This window comes from Pelodiscus sinensis, chromosome 3, assembly GCF_052426305.1.
Source record: "Pelodiscus sinensis isolate ZL-2025 chromosome 3, ASM5242630v1, whole genome shotgun sequence".
Lineage (NCBI taxonomy): Eukaryota > Metazoa > Chordata > Testudines > Trionychidae > Pelodiscus > Pelodiscus sinensis.
In genome coordinates this window covers 45,157,498-45,180,892 of record NC_143054.1, presented here as the reverse complement: position 1 = coordinate 45,180,892, position 23,395 = coordinate 45,157,498, and the positions used below count along the sequence as shown (strand labels likewise).

Here is a 23,395-nt window from a genome sequence, read left to right as displayed (position 1 = left end):
AATTTCTTTGCAATAGGGGTTGCTTTTTTATGATGTGTGTACAGTGTCGAGCACTTTGGTCCTGATCTCTAACTGGGATATCTAGGTTCTACCATGAGACAAATAATAAAAAACTAATAATAATGAACAGATTGTCTTGCTGATCTTGAAGTAATCTAAGCTTCTCTGATCTTCATTACTAACTAACTTTGGACCTAATTAGTATTTGGATAACTGTAGTGATTAAAAACACAAATAATTTCTTCTGAAAGACAATATATGGTACATATATTTTCCTGATAGACAAGGAATAGTGCACTGGAATATTATATGAGTGGCTGCAGTTTAATTCCTATTCTTGTCATTGAATAAAATACATTAAGTTATTTTCTTGTAGTTATACATATATAGATGACTGTACTTTTGCCAGATCTCATTATCTAAGCAAGACAGGAACTAATCATTCTTCTTCGAGGAGTGTCCCTGTGGGTGCTCCATCTTAGGTGTCTTGAGTGCCACTGCTCTTCTAATCAGAGATTTTAGGTAGCAGTGCCCATGGTTGGCTGCTCATGCAGAGCCGCTGGTGTGCATCTTTTGAAATGGATACTCTGAATGCACAGCAAGCTGTCCCTTCAGTTTCTTCTCTACCATTGTCAGCTTCTGTTGGAACCCAGCAGTCACCCTCGAGTGTTAGTGTTAGTGTAACAGTTCATAGTTAGTAGTGTAGTTGTTAAAAAAATTCATAGGACAACTTAAGTAGTTAGTTCTAGTTCTAGGATTTTAAGGTTCCCGCATTCCAGTAACCTTTTTTTTTCCTGGAACATGTCTGGTTGACCTGGCTTTAAAAGGTGTATAACATGCAGGCTGTCTATTCCTGTCTCAGACTAGCTGCTGCTTGAGTGAGGAGCACCCTACCTCCTCGTGTCCCCACTGCAAGAAACTCATGTCAAGGACCAAGAAAGCCAGGGAGCTACAGCTAGAAATGATGCTCCTTGAGAAAACAATCCAACCCACTTTTGACCCGGAGCACATTACACCACCCAGGCAACCATCTCTTGGTGCGGCCTTCAAGAGAGCGGCTCCTGCAAGGTCAAGCCCCAAGGACTCTGACAGGGCTCGGGTGCCCAAGAAGAGATCCCACTCCTGTTCAGGGGCTGACTCACCCTTGAGGAAACACTGTTTGCATAAGAAAGCTGCCCTGGCACTGGCTACACTGAAGGCACTGGAAAAGAAAACAGTTGGCAAATCCAGCATTGACAAGGGCTGAAATTCTAAGCAGAAGGCTTCATCCTCCTCCAAGGCACAAACAGAGGTGAAGCAAAAACCATTGATGTTGGCACCAGCCAAGATACTGCTGTCTCCGACCGTGACACTGACTAGACCACGTTAAGCAATGGCACCAAGTGTTACCATGTCACTGCCAATGACACGTCGGCACCACAAAACATCTGGCGTCTTCAGCGCACATGAAACAAATGATAGCATCAGTCCATGCTAAGCACCCGGCACCGGCAGTTCAGCCTATGTTGCTGCCTCTAGTACTGACATTATTGCCTGCTACATCAATAGTACAAACATTCATACCAGCGCTCATGGTCTTCTCGGTGATGGGGATGCCACTGTTTGGCACCAACGGCACCTCAAATATGTCCCATTTTGGTTTGTCATCTACCCCAATGGAATTGGCTCTACCACTGTTCAGCGATGACGATGATGATGAGCCTTTGGAGGTACATACTCAAGACATTCTTCTCCCAAGCAAGCAGCCATGGTAGCTCAGCTCTGTGATGTGGCCCACTGTCCAGGTTCTCTGTGGTTTGTAATTCCCTGTGCCTTCTCTCCTCACTTGCATCAGTTCTGTGGCTTTTCAGGCCAAATGTGCTCATAGGGGAGTGAAGATCAGGATGTGAGCCTGTGGAAAATATTGGTATCTTTGTGAAGAATGGTGTGGATGTAATATTATGCAAATAGCTGGTCAATTGAAATTTAATTATAAAAAAATGAGCAGCGAACTCCACTCCTCCTGAGCCACTGCAGACTAAAATCCCAGTATTAGAACTCTTGTATTTCCTGAAAACTAATAAGTGACAGTAGGAAAGCAGCATATCTTCAGTGCTTGGATGTAAACTCTCCTGGGATACCTCAAGAAGAGGACAAGAAGTTGTGTTGGTCATTCCATAAGCTGGTTTTTGTACAGATCATATTGGGTGTGTCTAGACTACAGGGTTTTGTCGACAAAAGTCTACTTTTGTCGACAAAACTATACCTGCGTCTACACTATTGCCAACATAACGTCGAGAGAACTTGGCAGTTTTGTTGATGGCGGTAAACCTCATTCTACGAGGAAGAATGCCTTTTGTTGACAGAGTTCTGTTGATAGAAGGTGTTATTGCATCTACACTGTCCTTTGCATCTACACTATCATGTCGACAAAGCGGCTTTGCTTTGTCGATCGAACTGGATGTAGTCTAGACGCTCTTTGTTGACAGAAGCTTTGTCGATAGTATCTCTGTCTACAAAAACCTGTAGTCTAGACGTAGCCATTGTGTCATTCAAGTTTATACTGCTACAGGACATTTTCTTTTGGTTTGGATTGATCCAAAACACTCTAGAACTGACAAGATGAAGCTGCATAAAAAATTATCGAGGAATTAATCTTGTTATTAAAGTAGTGGATTTTATGTGTATTGTTTAACAAAAGAATCAATAGTGATGACAGAGATTAGCCATGTAAGTATTTTTAAGTTGTTGAGGGAACTAATAAAGATGAAAACCATTGACTAGATAGATTTTTTTCTTGTACAAATGTAAAGAATATCTGACACGATATTTCAAAAGAATAAATAAAAGATTTTAACTAGACTGTTGACTGACTTGCTGAAGCTTGGCTGAAGAAGGAAACTAAGATATCAGAATACAGAGTGTATAGAAGTGACAAACAGGACTGTGTGAGGTGTGGCTACTTGTTACGCAAACACAATACTTTTTAATAAAATTACATATGTAGCCTGGATAATGTGCCAAAGAGAGAATGTAACTGAAAGAAACAATAGAACATAGGAAATTGCTATCCTCTTCTAAGGAAAAATAAAAATATCAGGGAACTTCTATGTAGGAGAGGTCTAATAAAGTTGAATATTAGTTGCTGGCAATTTCAATTACCTTGAAATTGGCTTGACTAGAACTTGAAGAAGGACAGGGAGTGTATTTTATAGATTTAGCACTGTAGTGTAAATGCTTTAGTAAACTTAAGCGTAAACAAGTAAAAACTTTCAGCATATTGGAAATAGGAAAATGCTAACGGCTTGATTTATGCATTGATAACTGGAACTAAATAGGGATCTGGTCTTATAAATTCACATTTGGGTGAATAAATACATGGTCTCATGAGTTAATCTTCTTGACACCAGTTTTACTATGGTTAAAAATAAAACTATAGTGACTATTTTTCAAGTAACAAAAATTGATAAATGTGTGCCTCTGCTGAAGGTGAGAGAAAGAAGCAGTCAGAACAACAACAAAAATAAAAAGATCTAAAATCATTCAATTTTGATGGAATATGGAACAAAGGGAGGATAATTTCTTACAATAAAAAACAGACTAGAAAATACACTTATTCAAGGCTAGCATTCAGTACTGGAATATATATATATATAATGAGAGAGAGGGATCACAAATATATTTTCTTTTTACCTGTTTTTGTATTTTGCAAATTGATGGTTTGTGAATTGTATATGTGACTTCATAAATTTATTCTCTTAAAAACAGTGCTATGTATATTTTAAAATGTAGAGCTTTATAAAATGTGCAATTGCCCTAGGTTCATGTGAATACTTTCCTTGGTTTTGTTTTCATTAATTTCAAACAACCTAGATTTTTCCCCTCAGAGTTTCTGTTTCAAACACACAACCTAAGTTAAAGCCAGCAGCATTTTTTCCTGGTTTGTGTTGAAATCATGCAAACCACAGTTTTTCCATGGTTTCTGTAAACTTTGCCTATGGTGCCTTGAAAGGTTTCATGACCCAAAATGCAAACTTTCAAACTGGGTGAGTTTATTGCAAGCTTGCCACACAGCTTTAATAGAAAAATCATTCTACAAAACTACAAATACAAAACACAGAGTAACAGTCAATGTTTTTGTCCTAGTTTCCATTACCAAAATAATCCATGGGATTCTCCCAATTTACTTGAGAGACTGCATTATCTTGTGTGATCACAACAACCCACAACATCTGTTTGATACAAGAAAATGAAACTGACACTAGACAGATTCAAATGTGGAAGGCTCCAACTTTATTAATGCTTATTTTTAATGGAGAGCTACCATCCCAAAATACCAAGGGGCTTTTGTTCCAAAACAGTGGTGAATGACTTCCATGCCAAATTACCAATATTCAGGTTTGGCCCTCTTCAGCCTATGCCCTGGGTTTCAGCCCTCCTTTAATCTTCTCACTCTCCCACTGCTAGGAGGTGAGATGAGGGTAGATATGCAAAGTCTTAAATTCTCTCCTTCCATGCTGATAGATTCCAGCAGTCATCTCCCCACTTTCTTGTTTACCTCCAGGAGATGACCCCCGCAAGCCTCTCATTTGCACTGCATATAAGGCACAAGTTACAATGAAATTACAAACAGACTTAAATTTGCAGGTTAAGAACAGCCCTGCTGGGTCAGACTAAAGGCCCATATTGCCCATTATCTTGAGTTCTGACAGTGGCCCATGCCAGATGCCCTAGAGGAATGAACAGAACAGACAATCACCAAGGCTACGTCTACACTAAGTCATGATCTCATTTGCATATTTTCTGCTGATCTGTCTTTGAACTGGGTTTTTTTGTGCAAAAACAAGCAGTGTGGATGTTTGCTTTTTGCGCAAAACCCCCTTTTTCCACAAGAGCCTTATGCCCCCAAAAGGAGGAGAAAATATGCAAATGAGATAGTCACTCATGCAAATGAGTCTCGCATTTGCATATTTTTTGCCGGAAGATCTTGCAGTGTAGACGTAGTCCAAGTGATTCATCCCCTCTCACCCATTTCCAGCTGCTGGCAAACAGAGTCTCAGGACACCATTCCTGTCCATCCTGGCATTCATGGACCTATCCTTCCTGAATGTATCTAGTTCTTTTTTCATAATCTGTCTTTACTACTTATTAAACTAGGCCTCCTGGATGTTGGAAAGAAGCTGAAAAAAACTTTGTAAGTCTTCCTCAGAAGGCAAACCCTTCCTGATCTCAATAAGAGGGAATTTGTGAGTTAGACCCCTAGCTGTCTTAGAAACACAGATCAAACTAGACAACAAAGGCAACAAAGCTGGGGTGGCAACTGCAGCAGAATGGCTGCTGCAGGCCCTGAGGTCTTCCTATTATATAGGAAATGGAGGAGCAAAAATCAGAATAGTCTCTCCCTTCCTACCTGACTTTCACCATCCCCACACAGCTTAGCTAAAGACAGTGAAGAAAAGCAGAGACATCTCTTCTCTTTCACTGCTATCCTCCCTGCCCCACTGCTATCCTCCCTGCCCCACAAGACAGGATCTTCCTCTTCCTTCTCTCCTGGCGAGAGAGAGTTTGTAGTTCCAAATGAGCAATGTCGCTTTCAGCCTCAAGAATAAGACTTGTGTGCCCACAACTCAGAGCTTCCTTGGTAATTGAGGGCATATCTACACTAGGAATTATTTCAGAATAACTAAATCTGAAATAATAACTCCTGAAATAACTCTTTTGAAATAGTGTGTTCACACTACAGGGACAACACAATTACTTTGAATGACTTTGGGGAGTAGATAATTTGAAATAGCAGCAGTGGAGCGTCCACACTATCACTATTTTGAAATAACTCTTTTGAAATAAGCGTTATTCCTCACGGAAAGCAGGAGTTATTATTTTGAAATAATCAACCTGTTATTTCAAAATAATGGTCTTGGTAGTGTGGATGCTCCACTTATTATTTCGAAATAAGAGGAGTTATTTTGAAATAACTCCCTAGTGTAGACCAGGTCTGACGATCATGGAATTGATTTCCTGACTAACTGCAAAACCCTCTTCTTTGGTCTATCTGTCCCTCAGAAATCATGTATAGAAGAAACAAAGTTTCTGCACAATGGGGAAGGGAAGGGAGAGAAAGTTAAAAGAACCAACATGTGCATGCTTCAGTAAATTCGCTTACATACTGTGGTGATGAATGCAGGATAAGAACCCAGATAGATACAAAGGATTTCAAAATGAAAGTATAGCCTGTGCATTTAAAAATAGATTTTTGAGAGAGGGCCAAAGGCAATGTTTCTTGATATGCTGTAGGGAGGAAAGAAGGTTTTCTGAGTAGGTGACTGCATACATTCCTGTTTGAATGATAAACTTAATCCTGGGATTAGGCAGTTTGGAACTTTGCAGAGAGGTCTTTATAAAATGAATTGGAATAGGTTCAGTTAAATTATGTTACACATAGGTTCTTAAACCAGAAGGGAAGCAGTATGACCAGCGCATGAGGCACAAACAGGTTACGTCTAGATTGAAGAGTTTTTGCGCAAACACAAGTGTTTTTGCACAAAATCTCATGGAGCGTCCACACTACAAGCACTCTTTTGAACAAGAATATGTACAGTAAATCAGAAGAAGAGAGGGGGTTTTGTGTATTAGTAATTCCTCTTTCCATGAGGAATAAGCCTTTTTGCGCAAGAGCTCTTGCGCAAAAAGGTGTGTGTGGATGGGAAACAGGGTTTTTTTGCACAAAAACAACCTGTGAAAGAAGCACAGGTGCCCTGGTGGCGGCCATTCCGTGAATGGCAATCAGAACTTTCTTGCGAGAAAGCATCCATGCAGTCTGGATGCTCTCTTGTGCAAAAGCACATCGCTTTTCCGATGCGCTTTTGCAGTATAGACATGTTCTTGCGCAAGAAGATTTTGTGGAAGATTTAGTCTGCAAAAAGCTTCTTGCATAAGAAGCCTGCAGTGTAGACATAGCCGTAGTCAGTCATAAGAGCTGGCTTCTCTTCCTGGCTCTGCCACTGACTTGTGTGGCCATTAGCAAATGACTTGTCAGTTTCCCCATGTGTAAAATAGAGTTGATATTCATCTTCCCTTGTAAAATGCAATGAAAAAGTTATGGATGGAGAATACTGTATATGTACTAATTATTATTATTAGTGCAGTGCAGATTCAAATTCTATTTTCAATGCATAGTATGGAAACTATAGGAAAAAAATTCTGACCTTTTAGTCTGTTTTTTTAATATAATTTTATGGTGAAAAGAGGAAGAATGAGAGGAGGAAGGGCAATAAAAGAAAAAGAACTATTAAGTTGTGAAAACATCCCAGGTGACTTAATTAGTGTCACTGTTGCCTCCTTTCCCCTCAGCATTCTCGTTTGTTTCTGACCTTTACCAGTGTTATGATGAACAATGATTGTACATTTTTTGGGGGAAGAGTGTCTTGTCTTATAAATTTGTAGCACATTTTAGGTGCTTGAAGAAATACAGTAGCGTACCTGTTTTGGGAAAATAAGTATAGAGGATGGACAGATTTTAAGAGATATTATCACAATTCCACTTTGTTCAATAAATTGCTGTTTAAAAAGGAAAAGCACAGCTTGATTAAAAATAGCCAATGTGAAATTCAGGAAGGGATGGTCATGCTTCATTATTTCACTGGAATTCTTTCAGATGGTTACTGCCAAAGAAGACAAAGGATATGTAATGACCATCATATGCATTGATTTTTCAGAAAACAATTTACAGTGTTCTTTACTGGAAGTCAATGTTAAGGCGTGGAAACATGTAATAAGTGGAAACTTGGCTAAATGGCAGGAAACAAATGGGAGCTGTAAAATGGAATTTTTTTCAAGCTGAAAAGAACATACCAGCAGGGTAGTGGAGGGCTCAGCCTGTAGATCCCAGGTTTTATTACTTAAACAAATGACTTCCAGGACCATTGATGCTGGCATGGAGGGCAAGTTTTCCAATTTTTCAGCTATTAAACTGTGAATAATCATAATGAGAAATGAGAGAGTTGGACATGTAAGTACATAGATGGCTAATATTCAACAGTATGCCAAATAAAACCTAGTTTGTTTCAAAACCTTAACAATAGGAACATATACCAATGTAAGATTTGTAAAAGACAGTTCAATCCAACATGCTTGTCACTTAAAAACTGTATCTTGCTCCCCACTTTTCTGCTTTTTAGCTCTCTTCTCCATGAAATGAACTAGCACAGGTGCCTTGTAAGGCCCAACTAATTTTGAAATTGCCCTTAAGGAGCAGCATAAAAAAGATATAACTAATGAATATGGACTATGTTTACATTTTCTTTACATTTTCAGCTAGCAGACTGAAGTGGTAATTAGCAAGATTGCAGCATTTCTCAGAGATGAAATTTCCCTGCAGCAATTGTGTAATAAGTTAAGAGTTTATTTGATTTGATTTAGAGATTTGAGCTGATAGAAATAAGTAACATGAGATAGGGAAATCATCCTTAAGATCGCTTAGCACCAGCAGCTAACTTAGCAAATATGAGTAAAAGCTATATCCAAAGAAAATGGAAAGAGAAAAAAACAAAAACTAACACGGTACAAGAGATGGCAGGTGAACTGCAAAATAAAGAAAATGCCCCAGATCACAAGGCTCCAGAGAAGAAAACCAAAAAGAAGAGGTGGAGTGTAGGAAACCAGAAAACCACTGGCACCAGGAGACCTAGTAATACCTAACCAAGCAGCTACTTTTTATAAGTGAAAACCCACCACGCTAAAGCAATGAACAAAGCAGACTCAATTATGGAAAAGACTGGGAAATATGGAAAACACAGGTGTTTATATTCACAATATTAGAGATGTTTGCAACTTTTTCACCCCTCTTTGTCTCGTCTTTTTTTTTTTTTTATAGAAACTATTTTTAAAAAAACGGAAGAATATGTTGCCACAAAACTCTATAAAAAAGGGAAAGAACTTTTTTTATTAAATACAATTTGTGATTATAGCAAGAAACCACTTTAGGTATATATTAGTAGACAATTGGTGCTTTTCTCAAGTGGTTGAAGGAACACAGCCTTTGGCCCTATGCTTCTGAGCATAATAACCTAATATCTACATGCATTGCTTATTGCCAGAGCTGTCCCTTGGATAGGATGAATTAGAGTCCTGTACTCTGGAGTCCATGTGCTTCAACATCACAGTATCATAGGGAGTGAGGACTACATCTGTTTGTTTTGAGCAGAGCAGCCAGAGGCAGCCCACCAGCAGGAGGCAGTGTCCTGTGTCTGGCCTCACCTCTCCCTAGTGGTTCATACCACTTGGAGTGGGAGAGAGGGCTCAGAAGACCTGGGTCTGGGGTTTCTGGCTGCAACTCAAACAGCTGGGCTCCCCTGTGGCACATGTGCATGGATTGTGTGGCTTCCTCCTTCTCCCTGAAATCTGTGCACCCGCAACTCCCCTGGCCAATGTGCCCACTCCAGCCCCATCATTATTTAAATAGGGAGGCTGGAAAGTGTTGAGGTCCCACATGGGGCATGAAGCAGCACTGGTACCCAGTAGACAGGCACCCCGATCACCAGTGGGTGCACCTTGCTCCAGGTAAGCCCACTTGGCCCATGCCTCTGGGCGTGGCTGGAGCCCCTTGACTCCTCACCAGTATGCCCTCTGCCCTATTTCCCCTTAACAGCCCACCTGGGGGAGATTCACTGCACCCCTCTCCCCTGCATCCTGACAGATATAGGCTTATTTGTCTTGGGCCCTGCACCCTCTTAAGGCAGCCTTTCCTATTGCTATAAGTAGAAACTTATTCCTAAAACTAGTTAAGTAGATTCAGAGAGGTTAAATTGTGAGTTCTTCAGGGCAGGGACTATATTTATTTATTTGTATTAAAGTAAGCTCCAGAGACCTTAACTGAGACTAAAGCCCTATTGTACATATACATAGAAAGATGCAACCCCTGACCCAAAGAACATACAATCTAATTAATATGCTTCTGGTTCAGTGCCCAACATCTTGTTAGTACTTAAAAAGTAATAACAAGTTCTCTTTCTTCCAACGCCACCCACAGTTAGATGATTATGTTTCTGAAGTTTGGAGCCCTAGCAGTTACTGAGCCCACAGACCTGCTCACTTGATCTGTTTCAGTATATTATTCAGACAGAGGGATTCTGCAGCCATTATGGATTATCCTGATCTTCAAATTCCTCTTACAAGACTTTACTTTGAGCTCTAGGCAGAACTGCAGCTCTCCTTGGCTTAAGTTCAAACCTCAACTCTTTGTCTCAATAGTTTTCCTCATTCTAGAATTTCTTGTTCTAATATATGAGACACACACACACACAGAGAATGCACTCAGGGGAATTACAGTGGCAACTGAGAGGTCAAATCTGTAGTGTTTAGGGGATTTAAAGGGTAGAGGTCAAATACCTCCCTGTTGTAATTTCACTGAAGTCAACAGATTTACACAAAGGGTGAATTTGGCCTGGGTGTTTTGCACCTCTTTCTCTCTTAATTTATTCCAAACCTCGTTAAATTTTCTCCTCAAATTACTTTTTTTACTCTAGCCTCCCTTGTTCTATATTAAATATCTACTCTTTCCCTACTGGGAATTTCCCATGCATTAATGCCATCAGGTAGCAAGTCTTACATTTTTGTGTAGTTGTCTGGTCAGATGATATGATAATATGTTCACTGGTCATCGGCTTCTACTCCAACTTCATTTGTAACTTTCTGGTATTTTTCCAGTTATTAGATCTATGAAACTCAGGTTATTTTGATCTAGTTGGCTTTGCAGCTAATATGGAATGTAAACAGTCTTCTACTACTTCCATTAATAAGCTTCCTTCCTTTCATCTCTTCCTGTGGAAAGAAACATACAGACTGAGACAATGTTCATCAAATGATATTTAGCTCCCACACAGACTCTCTTCTGCTATATCTTTTTTTTTTTTAAGATACGGATCTGAATAGGTAGCTAGTGAAAGGAGCAGGAACCAAGGACTCAGAGGACAAACCTGTCAGCTCTGGTCTCTCTACACTCAAGATTCCTGATTCTTTAATTTATTATCCCTTTTCCCGCTCTCTAGCATGCACTATAATTCTTGTGATGTTCACACCATTTCCATCTAACACTGTAGGTTATCTGTTTGGATTCATATGGACCTCAGAGTAATTTATGAATGTTTTACCTACAGGGTTTTTTTTGTCTTTCTTGAGGGCAACAGGCTCCATATAAGTAGAGTGGAGAGGATGTCAGCAACTCCCCAGGGAAATCATACCAAGCAGCTGTCTTTCCCACACATTCAGTCCTATCACTCTAATTTGCATGGGACTTGGGTGAATTTTCTCTGTTAACATTGTCTTCCTGGCCACCATTTGGTAGTTGTAATCTCATGTCCCCACAGCAATGGCCTTTTTAGAGACTTCCTTTTATCATTTCAACAGTATCTCATTTAACTTGACTATTTAAATAACTAAGAGTCAGGGTAATCCAGTTCTGAAGTGGACTGGGCTATAATCCAGCTCCTTGTGTTAGGGACAGATATTCATTTTTGGACTAGAAATTAATTACTTCCAAATGCTGAAAATGTAGGAAGCCTTTTCAGAAAGTTGTTCGGATGCTTACAGAATGAAGTTAGTTAAGAGTTTTCAGAATGGTAACTTAATCACTTCAAAAATATTTAAAAATTAACTGTTTAATACTTACAGAAGGTGCTCAAGGTTAGCATATGCAGAATAGTTAAAGAACAGGATATGGTAGGATCAACTTCTCTGCATAACACTTTACCATTGAGGCTCAACTGATCCTGCAGAGTTGGTAGGGTACTCAACTTGCTTCTTCACTGAGATTAATGGCATGGCTAATTGTAGATTTAGGGACACATTTATCTGTGGTTGGCTAGTAATTATACTATTTTACAACCCTTTTTAATCACAGGCACCTTGGCTAGATTGATCAGGAAGCAGGTGGTAGGGGATATTCTGTGTTACTGAGATACATGCTTTTGTTTTATTTTAGGCTTCACTCACCTCCTGAAACAATTGAACAAAAAATTATTGTTTCTACATAACGTGTATATATTTCTCTCTCTTTCACTCACACACACACACACACACACACACACACACACACGGAGTTAAAAGAATGTTATTCAGGTTGAAAAGTCAAATATTTGAAAGTTAGGAAATGCTAGAATTAAGGTTGCTTATGCAACCTTAAGTTTGCCCCTTTGAGCATGTGCCTTATGATTCAGTTGTTAATTATATGATCAACTACTACTTTTTCCACTGGGACCCCATCCTCATCTAGTGCACAGGATAGATGTTGCTCACTTAACAAGCAGAAGTTCAATATTTTGTTTTCTCCTTAAGGTATGGTCCTATGCCTTATTTACCATTCAGATCCTTTTCTGAGGGCAAAATAAATAATTTCCTCTTGGGCTTTTCATTATAATATTTGTGTGCTACACAAATATTTATGAATGTATTTTCACCAGACCCCTCAGAGATGGAGAATTTTATCAATGGAGAATTTAGCCACAAGAAAATTGAAGTCTAAAATACCCACTAATTCTGGATACCCAATTTGCAACACCTGGGAACTGGGTTTTCAGTGTACTTAGTGTTAATCAGTACTTCATATATTCAAAACACAACTCCTATTCACTTCAATTGCAGCTGTTCTTAGCAACACTTCTGCAATCAAACCCCAGGATATCAAGTTGATCATCCAAAAATGATAATCATACTTAGTGACCATCTGTGAAATGTTTGGTTAGTGTTACTCTGCCAGCCATTCCCAGTTCCAAAGTAGTTCAGCCTAAGACAGACATCCAACATGTCACATTTGTTTAGAGGTCAGCCAAATTATAAGCAACTGAAAATGAGGAAATGCCAGGTGACCTTAATAACAGGTGGTGCTACCAGCCTGACCAATACTAGTGATTTTACTTCTTCCTTAAAGAAGAAATATTAGAGTAAGACTTTCTAATTAAAATGTCACAAAATTGATGAAAATATTAGGCTTGTATTTCCAAATGTCTTCAAAAACGTGTCTGCATAATATACCCTAGATTTATCAAAAAGGTATTTTAATCAAAATGGTGAATAACAAACTTAGTTACTTATGTGTGTGTCTTCTAATATTTTAGTTAATGTTTTAAATTCATTTGTTCTATTTTTTACCTTCTTTTCTACGGGGCTTGCTTTCTCCATGTTGCACACTGGATGGTTGTCTTGTCCATAGCTAGGGGGAAGAAAATCATTGGATATTTGGAATATTACCTGTGATCATAAATTTAAAAAAGAAAAGATTTTTTTCAGTTCTGGTAAGAATAGGATTGCTTTTTATTGCCTGAAGTGGAACATTTTCTTCTACTCTGGGATTGAATTCCAGTCTCTTGGGATCAGACTGAAAAATCTGTTTCTTGGTAAATTACTTTACACCCGTGCAGTATTACATTTCTGTTTAGGTGTAGTGACCCTTTTTCTCCCTTCTGGAGTCTTTTAAATGTTGTATATCACTAAACTTAGAACAAAATCAGAACTATGACAACACTTCATAGTTAGAAGTGGTGATTGTATTTAATTATGTTATTGTTATAGTTATTTTGGTTCATCTGTGTATGCATGTGTTTAACCTGGATTAGAAACAGGCTTTTGTTTCATTCAGTGAATAAAGGCATGATTACAACCTAACTTTTAGGCTTTTGTAAGAATTAGCATAACTGTATAACCCCAGGTACAGCCGTAGAACATAAGCATGACTCAGTCATAAATCCCCTTTTCCGCAGTGGGGAAGTTACTGCAGCTGATCAGAAGGTACACCTTTCTTCCCCTTCAGACAGCTTTGCAGACAGCCATATTGATAGGGTGGAGCCAAGGCTTTGTCCACTCCACACATCATTGCTCACTGGAAGAGCAGTGATCTTATAAAACCATCTTTCCTCTCTATGCATGGAGCCAGAAGACAATTCTGAGAGAGGATGGGGCTTATACTCCTCTTCCTTAGGCAGTTGATAGTCTTGTCCAACATGGATAAATAGAGGGATGTGGATCTCTAAAGGAACTAAGGCTATGTCTAGACTGCAAGCCTGTTTCGAAAGATGCTTTTTCGAAAGTATCTTTCGAAAAAGCCTCTTTCGAAAAAGAGCGTCTAGACTGCAAGCAGTACTTTCGAAAAAGCAAGCCGCTTTTTCAAAAAAAGCAGCGAGTGAGTCTGGATGCTCTCTTTCTAAAAAACCCTGTTGGCATTCAAGAACGCTTTTTTCGAAAGAGCACTTTCGAAAAAAGGCGTTCTTCCTCATGAAATGAGGTTTACCGCCGTCGAAAGAAAAGCCACGTTCTTTCGATTTAATTTCAAAAGAACGCGGCTGCAGTCTAGACACAGGTGAAGTTTTTTCGAAAAAAGACTACTTTTTTAAAAAAAACCCTGAGTCTGGACACAGCCTAAGTGATCTGACACTAAGTTTTGAAATGCCTAACTTTTAGGTGCCTAGAAAGTCATAGTAACATCACTGTTATCCACAAAGTCTGAATTAGAAGGCCTAACTTGCTCATACTGTGCATGACTAGATGCCTTAGACTATGGGTTGTGAGATCACTCATGCTAGGTGGGGTGATGCCTAAACAAGCCAGTGGGGAGCTGCCTGACCTAGTATGTGGGTGATGCTAAGGTGAGGGCATGTCCCATGCCCTGCCCTTCTCATGGAGATAGATGCCTAAATCCTGGCTGCAGGAGGGTGCCTATCTCTACCAACCATCCACAACTATGAATTCTTCTGGAGTCAGTCACCTTAAATGCATAAGTCATCTTATGAGAATGAGTTTGGTGCCTGCCTCCCTATGTCCTTCTCCTCTGGACACCCAGAACCATAGGGAGAGCTTGGCTGCCATCTGGGGAGACGGGGTAATTGGGGGGCAGCAGGAGAGCTTCCACCCCCAGAAGCCCGCAGAGCCAGCCCAGTCCTCCCCATCGGGGGCTCGTACCCCATTCCTCCCTCACCTCCTTCCACTTACCCCTCCCTAGCCCCTCTTCTTGATGTACAAAATAAAGATAATGTGTCTTCCAAAATGGAATCTGCCTTTATTGAACAAAACTGGGGGAGACTGGGAAAAGGAGGTGGGAGAGGGGAAGAGAGAGGCTGGGAGAGGGGAGGGCAACTAAAATGATCAGGGGTTGGGAACAGGTCCCATATGAAGAGAGGCTAAAGAGACTGGGACTTTTCAGCTTAGAAAAGGGGAGACGGAGGGGGGACAGGATAGAGGTCTCTAAAAGCAGGAGTTGAGTGGAGAGGGTGCATACAGAAAAGTTCTTCATTAGTTCCCGTAAAGAAGGACTAGAGGACACCAAAGGAAAGGAATGGGTAGCGGGCTTCAAACTAGTAACAGAAAGTTGTTCTTCACAAAGCAAAGAGTCAACCTGTGGAACACCTTGCTGCAGGAGGCTGTGAAGGCTAGAACTAGAACAGAGTTTAAAGGGAAGTGAGATAAAGAGATGGAGGTTGGGTCCATGGAGTGCTATTAGCCAGGGGGTAGGAGTGGTGTCCCTGCCCAAGGTTTGTGGAAGGCTGGAGAGGGATGGCACGAGACAAATGGCTTGGTCACTGTCTTCGGTCCATGCCCTCCAGGGTCCCTAGGGTTGGCTGCTGTCTGCAGACAGGCTACTGGGCTAGATGGACCTTTGGTCTGACCCAAGACGGCCATTGTAAGCTCAGGGCTCAGGGTCGGGGGTCTCAGTGGACCCCCTTGATTCTCTTGCACACCTGCTCCTGGGTGGCCAGGCTGGCAGCTCTCCTGTCCTAGCCGGCCACTTTCCTGTGCCTAGTGCGGAGATCGTGGACAAGGTCCACGATGTCTGCACTAGCCCAGGCGGGTGCCCGCCTCTTGCGGTCCCGGGCAAGCTCCCGGGAGCCGCCAGGCTGGTCCCGGGAAGAGGGGGAGGGCTGGGGGGCATCGGGTGGGTGGCTCGATCTGTGCCAGGTCCAGGGTCTGCTGGCTGGGTGCTGGCAGGCTTGCACCTGGCACCAGCACCGTAGCCAGCCCATGCCCCTTTAAGGAGTCCGGGGCCAGGAGGGGGGCAGATGAGTTTCCCTGGTGTTGGCCAGAGTGGCCACCAGGGAAACCTGGGGAGGGCTAGCCTCCCACTAGTTCGAATTAAGGGGCTACATACCCCTTAATTCGAACTAGCTAGTTTGAACTAGGCTTAATCCTCGTAAAATGAGGTTTTCCTAGTTCGAACTAAGCGCTCCGCTAGTTCGAATTAAATTCGAACTAGCGGAGCACTAGTGTAGCGCCTATGAAAGTTAGTTCGAACTAACGTCCATTAGTTCGAACTAACTTTGTAGTGTAGACATACCCTAACATCCAAATCTCTATCCCAGAGAATCCAATTTTCACAGAATCAGAGGGGTCTGCCTCTTGTCCATAAGTGATATATAATTATGGGCTTCTCCCTCTTTCTTTTTATGTTCCAGTAAACTTTTGAAATTTATTCTTTGAAAATTAAACCCAAAGTTCCTCTTCCTGACTAGTGTATAGATACCATGATGTCTTCCTTTCCCTTTAGTTGATTTGCTTTTTCTGTTGGCTTAATCATTTTGTTAATCTTAGATGTAAATTAATTTCTATTGTCTCTGGCCTCCTCTTGCTCAATTTACATTGGAGGCACACGCAAACAGGTGTAACATTCTTTGTCTATGACAAACTTGCTTTTTCATCGTACTCTGATTCTTTGGTCTAAACATATTTTATGAACATACTAGAAGACTTATCTAGCTTTGCCACAGTCCCCCGGCTTTTCCCTGGTGTAGGGCCAGGCCCTGCAGGCCGCCTGCCAGCTTCTCCCCAAGGCTGGCCCAGAGTGGTGGGGTTTGCACAGTGCAGTTGGTGGCTGCTCCCTGGGGGCTGCCAGGGGTGGCCCAGGTTCCATGGCCTGGTGGCCTGGAGGCAGGCCAAGGAGACAGGGACTGCATGACGTGGTCATTTGTAAGTTTTACTGTCCCTCCAATCACACATTTTTCTTTCTGTTTGATGCATAACAATTACTTTCTATGCACATACCATTATCCAGGCACAACCAAATCCTGAACTTGCTCTAAGTTAGGAGAAGAGGGAGCTGCATATAAAATTTGGTGGACCTAGCTCTTACCATTTAGGAGGAGTTCTTGAACAAACGGACTCACAGACGGACACAGAGACAGATGCACAAACTCTCAAAAATATATAGATTTCCAGTGCACATACATAATTCTTTACATTAACCATATATACAATATACAATAATATAAATGACCTAGTATCTCACCACACAAGACACTTTTTGGCTACATATTCTGAGAACAGCATGTTGAGGTTCTTAAGATCACACTCACTCCATACCAAATGGTGGAAGAGGTGCCCAACTTATATATTTTAACACAGTAGTTAGAGCACTTAGCAGTTTGTGAGATATCTTGGTTTGAATTCACACACGCGCACGCGCACACACACAGACTTCATTTTTTAAAGTTTTTCTCTCCCTTGTTTTGTTCAAAAAAGTCACACAAAGGTGAGAAGTTGACTGTAAGTGGGAAATAGTTTATCTTATTTACCACAAAGTTCAGTCAAAAGTGTTATATAACAAAAATGAGAACTACGATTTTAAATACCTTTTAGTTATAGAAAATGTAAATGTTACTTGTAATAGGGTTAAGTACAAGTGCTGGCAGAATTGGGACCAATATTAATAAATATGTACAGTACAATATATAGCATTTATGGTCTGATAGATTAATCTGTTGATTTTATTTCAAAAGACAGTACACATTACAGAATAGAATCCAATATTCCTTCATGGATATGTAAAACAAATATCTGATAACATGCTATCCATATGAACATAGTATAGTGTCTGTTACAATATTGCTATGCAGCCATACCACTACAATATTAACAAAATAGAAATCTAGTCTACAGTTTCTGTATAAAACAACATCTTCTGTCATAAATACATTTGGGTTTGTACCATGATTTTCAGAACACTAAGTATCCGTGGAGAAAAATCAATTTAACTCTTCAAAATATTTTACAAATTGTCCATCTGAAGTTCCACAGTGTTTGGTAATTGTAGGCCATACTGTGGAGATTGACAGGGTAAATTAGCAGTTAATGTTTACACAACAAAACATATGCCCAGTACAATATCATACGTGGATGTTACTGAAACCAGAGTCCAGAAGAATACAGTGAAAACAAGACCTGGTATTTTTCTTGTGCCAACACAAACAGCAATTACAGCACAGTGTGAGAGGAGTCATAAGAAATACTACTGCATATCAGTAGTTCAACAGTCAGCACTTTTGTATAATTGTGGAGGGGAAAACATTTCAGATCCCAACAAGAAATGACCCTTGATACTTTTAAACTAATCCTTGATAAAAACCATTCTGGGGTCACAAGAAGGCTATTCTGCCAATTTTGCTTCACTGTGGGATCCATTGACATCTGTCTGAGCTGTAGAAGTTGGAAAAATTCTTTAATATTCTCTTGACAGTAAAATGGACATGTGGAAACTATTCCAATCTTTTGTGCTTGTGAAAAAAGGACATTGGTCTTTTATACTGTGTACTGATAAGTATTAAGTTTCCGGATCTAGTTGTAAGTAAATTAATTGCACCTTAGCAGAGAGTGGAGTCCTCATTTCCCAAATATGGCGGATGAGAAATATGCACCTGTATAATCGGCATGATGTAGTAAATGCCAATAGTTCTTTTTTTTAGAGTACTCTTTTTGGCAATTTACTCCTCTTTATAGTGAATATTTTTTATCAATACACATCAGTGAGCACTAGTTGTATCTCTTTATACACCCTGAGGGATAAAACAGGCTACTATAATGCACAGTTTCATGCAAAGGATTTTGAAAAGGTAATTAAACATATGCTTAAAAATAACAATTGTACAAACACCCCTATAAAGCGATAGCGTTTAGTCAACATATGCAATTCATTACATAGGGTTTTTTTAGATGACACTACAAATAATTTATATCTGTAAATATGTAATTGTGATGAATAATTGGGATACGTCGATCTATATATTTAGAAATGTGCATCTGTTTGTCTGTCCATCTGTGAGTCCGTTTTTCAAGAGCTCCTATTAAATGTGCCTAGAATTTGATTGTTTCTCATAAAACAGTAAGGGAAGGGTCTGGTATGAGGGAGTTATATTCTGGAATGACCACAGCGGGCAGCAAAAGGCCAGAGATGGGGATTAGGACTGCTATAACCACATTGGGCCATCAGGGGGCAGGGGTGGAGAAAGGGACAGCGATATACTGCATATTTCAGAGAGTTTGTCTGTTTGTGTGTTGTTTTTTATATCTATCAGTCCCCCAGTCCAGGGATATACACCCCTCCCCTGGCTGTGCTCTCTGCAGCTGCAGTCGTCATGGACAGACACTTCTTACCTGGCCCCAAACTGTTGTGGTGAGAGAGAGAGCTGGGGTTGTCCTCTCTCTCCAGGACAGCCTGCCTACGTTTAACCCCTCATCTACACCCCTAACCCCAAACAATGTTTTATATGAAGAAAAACAAAACTTGTTTGAATTAAGGACTCAAGCAATGATGGTTAAATCTTCTAATATTTTATATGTCACAGATAGAATATATGATGTTTGGCCTCTGGCATGACATTTAAAGCAAGCAGTATTTCTGCTCATAAAAAAGTGTATGATATGCAAAATGGAAAAGTATGAAACTCTATTTCAGAATCTAGCTGTGTCCAGCAGCATATTTATATTCACTTGAAAAAAGTAGGAAAATAAATAAAAGTAATGAATTCATGAATTACACTGAGTTTAAAGTAGTTCCCAAGTTCTTAGTAGTGTGTTATTTTGTTATAACATGTTTCCTAGTGGAAATATCATAGGATCCTTTGGAATACTAAGTGGACCCTCTATTGGTTTTAGTTGCAGAGAAATCCCAGGAACTAATAACCTTATGTAAATTGTCTCCTATGTAGAAGACAATTGGACTATTAATGCTCATGATTTCTGTTCACAAGTGTATCCTGGTATTTCATTAGTGTTATCTGGATCTGTTAATGAGAGCAAGAGAAATGATAGCTGTCCAGCACGGGCTTCCAGGTTGGGTACTATCTAAATGATCAGTTCATATTGTCATGCTCATGAGATTCAGCTGCATTTTTTACTTAGAAAAGTTCTCACTGAATAATAACATTAAGAGAGTAAGTAGTACAGTATCAGTGCAGATTCTGATAATTCATGGTTTTTAAGGTAGCACTGGTGAACTAATAGATTCTGTGAATAAACTAATCCAGGCTGATGGTGCTTTAAATTTAGCTGAATCTATCTAGCAGAAGCAGATATTTGCAGGAATAAGAACTGCTAGACTCTAGAGAAGTGCAGGGGCAAAAGAGATGAGTTGGCGGGGGGAGCCTAAAAGAATTAGAGCCTTTTGCTATAATAAAAAAACACGTTTTGAATTAGCAGAGAAAATGCTTGAATGTAGTTCTTATGACTTGTCATCCCATTACTTCATAGATACACAGACAATACAGTGGCAGAAAACTAAATGACTTCCTCAGTCCAACATTATCTAGCTCTATGGTTGAGTCACTAATCTAGTATTGTTTATTTTCTGTAATATTCAGTAACGTGTTGCCTCATTTCTTTTCTAACTTTAATGTTAGAAAACCAGCAGCAAGGCTGAGATAGTTATCTTCTTTTGCTATATCAGACCATTGATGTACCTCTGCTTCCTTCATGTTAGGCAGACAGTTTAAGAATGCCAACAGACTGCTAGGAACACCATCTAGGGAGGATAAGACTGCACTTGAGTACCTCCACCATCTTCAGGACTTAATTCATGGTACCTGATCCATTGCTTTGTCAGCATGTCCAGGAGAAGTGGGAGTGCCAGAAACAGTATTACAATGCTCAAGTCTGGGAGACACAGTACAATACACAGGTCTGGGAGACATAGTTCGCTCCAGGTGAGTGTCTGTTCATCCAAGAGAAAGAGGGGAAGACCTCCAAACCTCATTGCTATCTCAGAAGTTCCTTGCACTATGCTAGAGAGACGATTGACTGTGGTGCACTGGGTGGAGCTGAAATGTTGAAGGAAGAAAATTATCTTCTGTGAGGAGTGATTGGTATTGTATCAGTCCAACAGGACATTTGGCGTGAGATCTCCAATGGGGAAACAACATGGAAGAAGAGGTATTGGAGCCAGCTTGAATCATTAGGCTACTGAGGAATTGTTCCTGAAGTTATACCTCCAGTTCCCTCAATCAGTGGATGCCAGCTGAGCAATCATGAGCTCTCAGGCCACACCCAGATGGTTTGCAAGCCACCCAAGTTGTGCCTGTCTTGAATGGATTCTGAGGGCTACACCTATCTGAATGAAATTACTGCTACAGGCCAGCACAGCTCATTCAAGAGTGAATGTGTCTATGGCAGTGGTCTTCCTCTCCTCACTGGCTGTGTGACAAGTGGCTGCAGTTTGAGAAACATTGGGAAGTGAAAATTAGGAAGTGTTTTTGTGGTGTGTATGTTGGTACTGGCACAAGTTTTAAGTGTGGCAGGTGCTGATTTGTGAGGTCTTTGGCTGCAATATAGTTTTACCTCATTCTTTTGGATACCATGATGGTACAATAGTATAATAATAGTAGTATCAAATGAAAGAATACTGGTGTGCTTTTTGGTCCTTTCTTACACAATCCTTGCTACATATTTAAACTTTCAAGAATCTATTCTACTAAATAGATATTTTTCACTTTCCCAAGGTAATTCACAGAAAAAAGTTTAAAAATAATCACTTGGCATTCCTTTTATCTTAACATTTCTATCCTATCTGCAAGTGTAAATAATAATATTTCAAGGCATGGTCTAGGTGCCATATGTATCAATATATGCCTTTTAAAAACATGAAAATTCCCATCAATTAAAAAAAAAGTAAAGATGCTTAAGGAACCATCCACCCACATAAATCCTTAAAAGCAAGAAAATGTCTAGTTAATACATCCTTTCTTTTACACACCATAACTCCTCCAAACCATATTCCTCACAGTCACACTGCAACTCACAACCTTAGCTTAGCTTCAACCTCAAACATCGTCCTGAGAAACTAACACATCACACAGTTAGTGATGCATTGATGTGTAACACATATGTATTACGATAAGTTTAGAGTTAATGTTTGGGGTTGTTGTATGATTCTGAGGAATGTGGTGTACATGGTCTTTCGGCACCATGTAATATAAGAACATAAAAAAAGCCATACTGGGTCAGACCAATGGACCCCCTAGCCCTGTATCTTGTCTTCCAGCAGTGTCCTATGCCAGATATTTCAGAGGGAATGAATAGAACAGGACAATGATTGAGTGATCCATTCTTTGTCATCCACTTCTAGCTTTGGGCTAGGGATACCCAGAGCATGAGGCTGTAGCTCTGACCATTGTGGCTAGTAGCTATTGGTGGACTATCCTCCATGAACGTATCTAATTCTTTTTTTAAAACCCAGTTATACTTTTGGCTTTCACAATATAGTATCTCCTGAGAATGAGTTCCACAGGTTGATCATGCAATGTGTGAAGAAATACTTTGTTTATGTATGTGAATATAATATGTAGGCATCTGGTGTATCTAAAAAAAGTGTCCTTATAGAGAGATATCTATCACCCACCCCACAGCAAAGGCTGTCTAGTTATTTCCCTGTCCGTAACCAATTCATGTGATTCTCTCCTCTTCTTCCTCACAGCCCAGTCAATTCACTATCCCTGATTAATTAACTGTTATCACCCCTTTTTACCAGAAAAAATGTATTTTTGTTATTAAATAAATTATTTGTCCCCACTCATCCTCTGTCATCCTCTCACAAAACCAATCAGCCTAGCCTGTGTCCACCAGCATTCCCCAATACTCCCTCTGGCTCACACTATACTCTGTTCCTCTACCTAATCTCTTCTCTGTAGCCCAGTGGTCCCCAACGCGGAGGCGCCAGCCCCAGGCGCGGCGCGCGGCGCGCGGCGCTGGTGCCGGCCCCAGCCCCATGGCACAAGGCGCTCGGGCGGCCCTGGCCCTGGGGCACATGCCAGTGCCGGGTGCAAGGGCATCCCCGCCCCTGGCATGCCCCAGGACGCGCGGCCCCGCCCCCGGGCACCCAGCGCATGAGTGGCCCTGCCCCAGGCACCCGGCACATGAGTGGCCCCGCCCCCAGGCGCCCGGGAGCCTCTATAGGTTGGGGACCACTGCTGTAGCCACTATCCAAAGTTCCCATAGATTTTCTTCTCTATCTACCTCCCCCATATGCTCCGAATCAAATATTTGCCCTCAAACTCTAATTTAGCAATAATTAGGCCTCCAGTTCACCCTTTTTCAACAGGTCATACTCCGGCCACCGCTCATTCCTATTAACACCACTGAGCCCACATCCACTGAAGTTCCCTATGAACTTCCT

General features: G+C 40.6%; 1 protein-coding gene across 2 annotated transcripts in view; it reads left to right on the top strand.

Annotated features, from left to right (window-relative positions):
• The window catches only part of HMGCLL1 (3-hydroxy-3-methylglutaryl-CoA lyase like 1), a 97,254-nt gene that overhangs the window by 55,146 nt on the left and 18,713 nt on the right, over positions 1 to 23,395 (top strand). Inside the window, exon 8 of one of the 2 annotated variants that reach the window (XM_075923632.2) lies at positions 863 to 3,692. The exons of the other annotated variant lie outside the window; for it this stretch is intronic. Coding sequence (XP_075779747.1) covers positions 863 to 1,246 — 384 coding nt within the window. The 3' untranslated portion in view covers positions 1,247 to 3,692. Of the gene's footprint in view, positions 1 to 862; positions 3,693 to 23,395 lie in introns of those variants that run through there. 2 annotated transcript variants of the gene reach the window in all.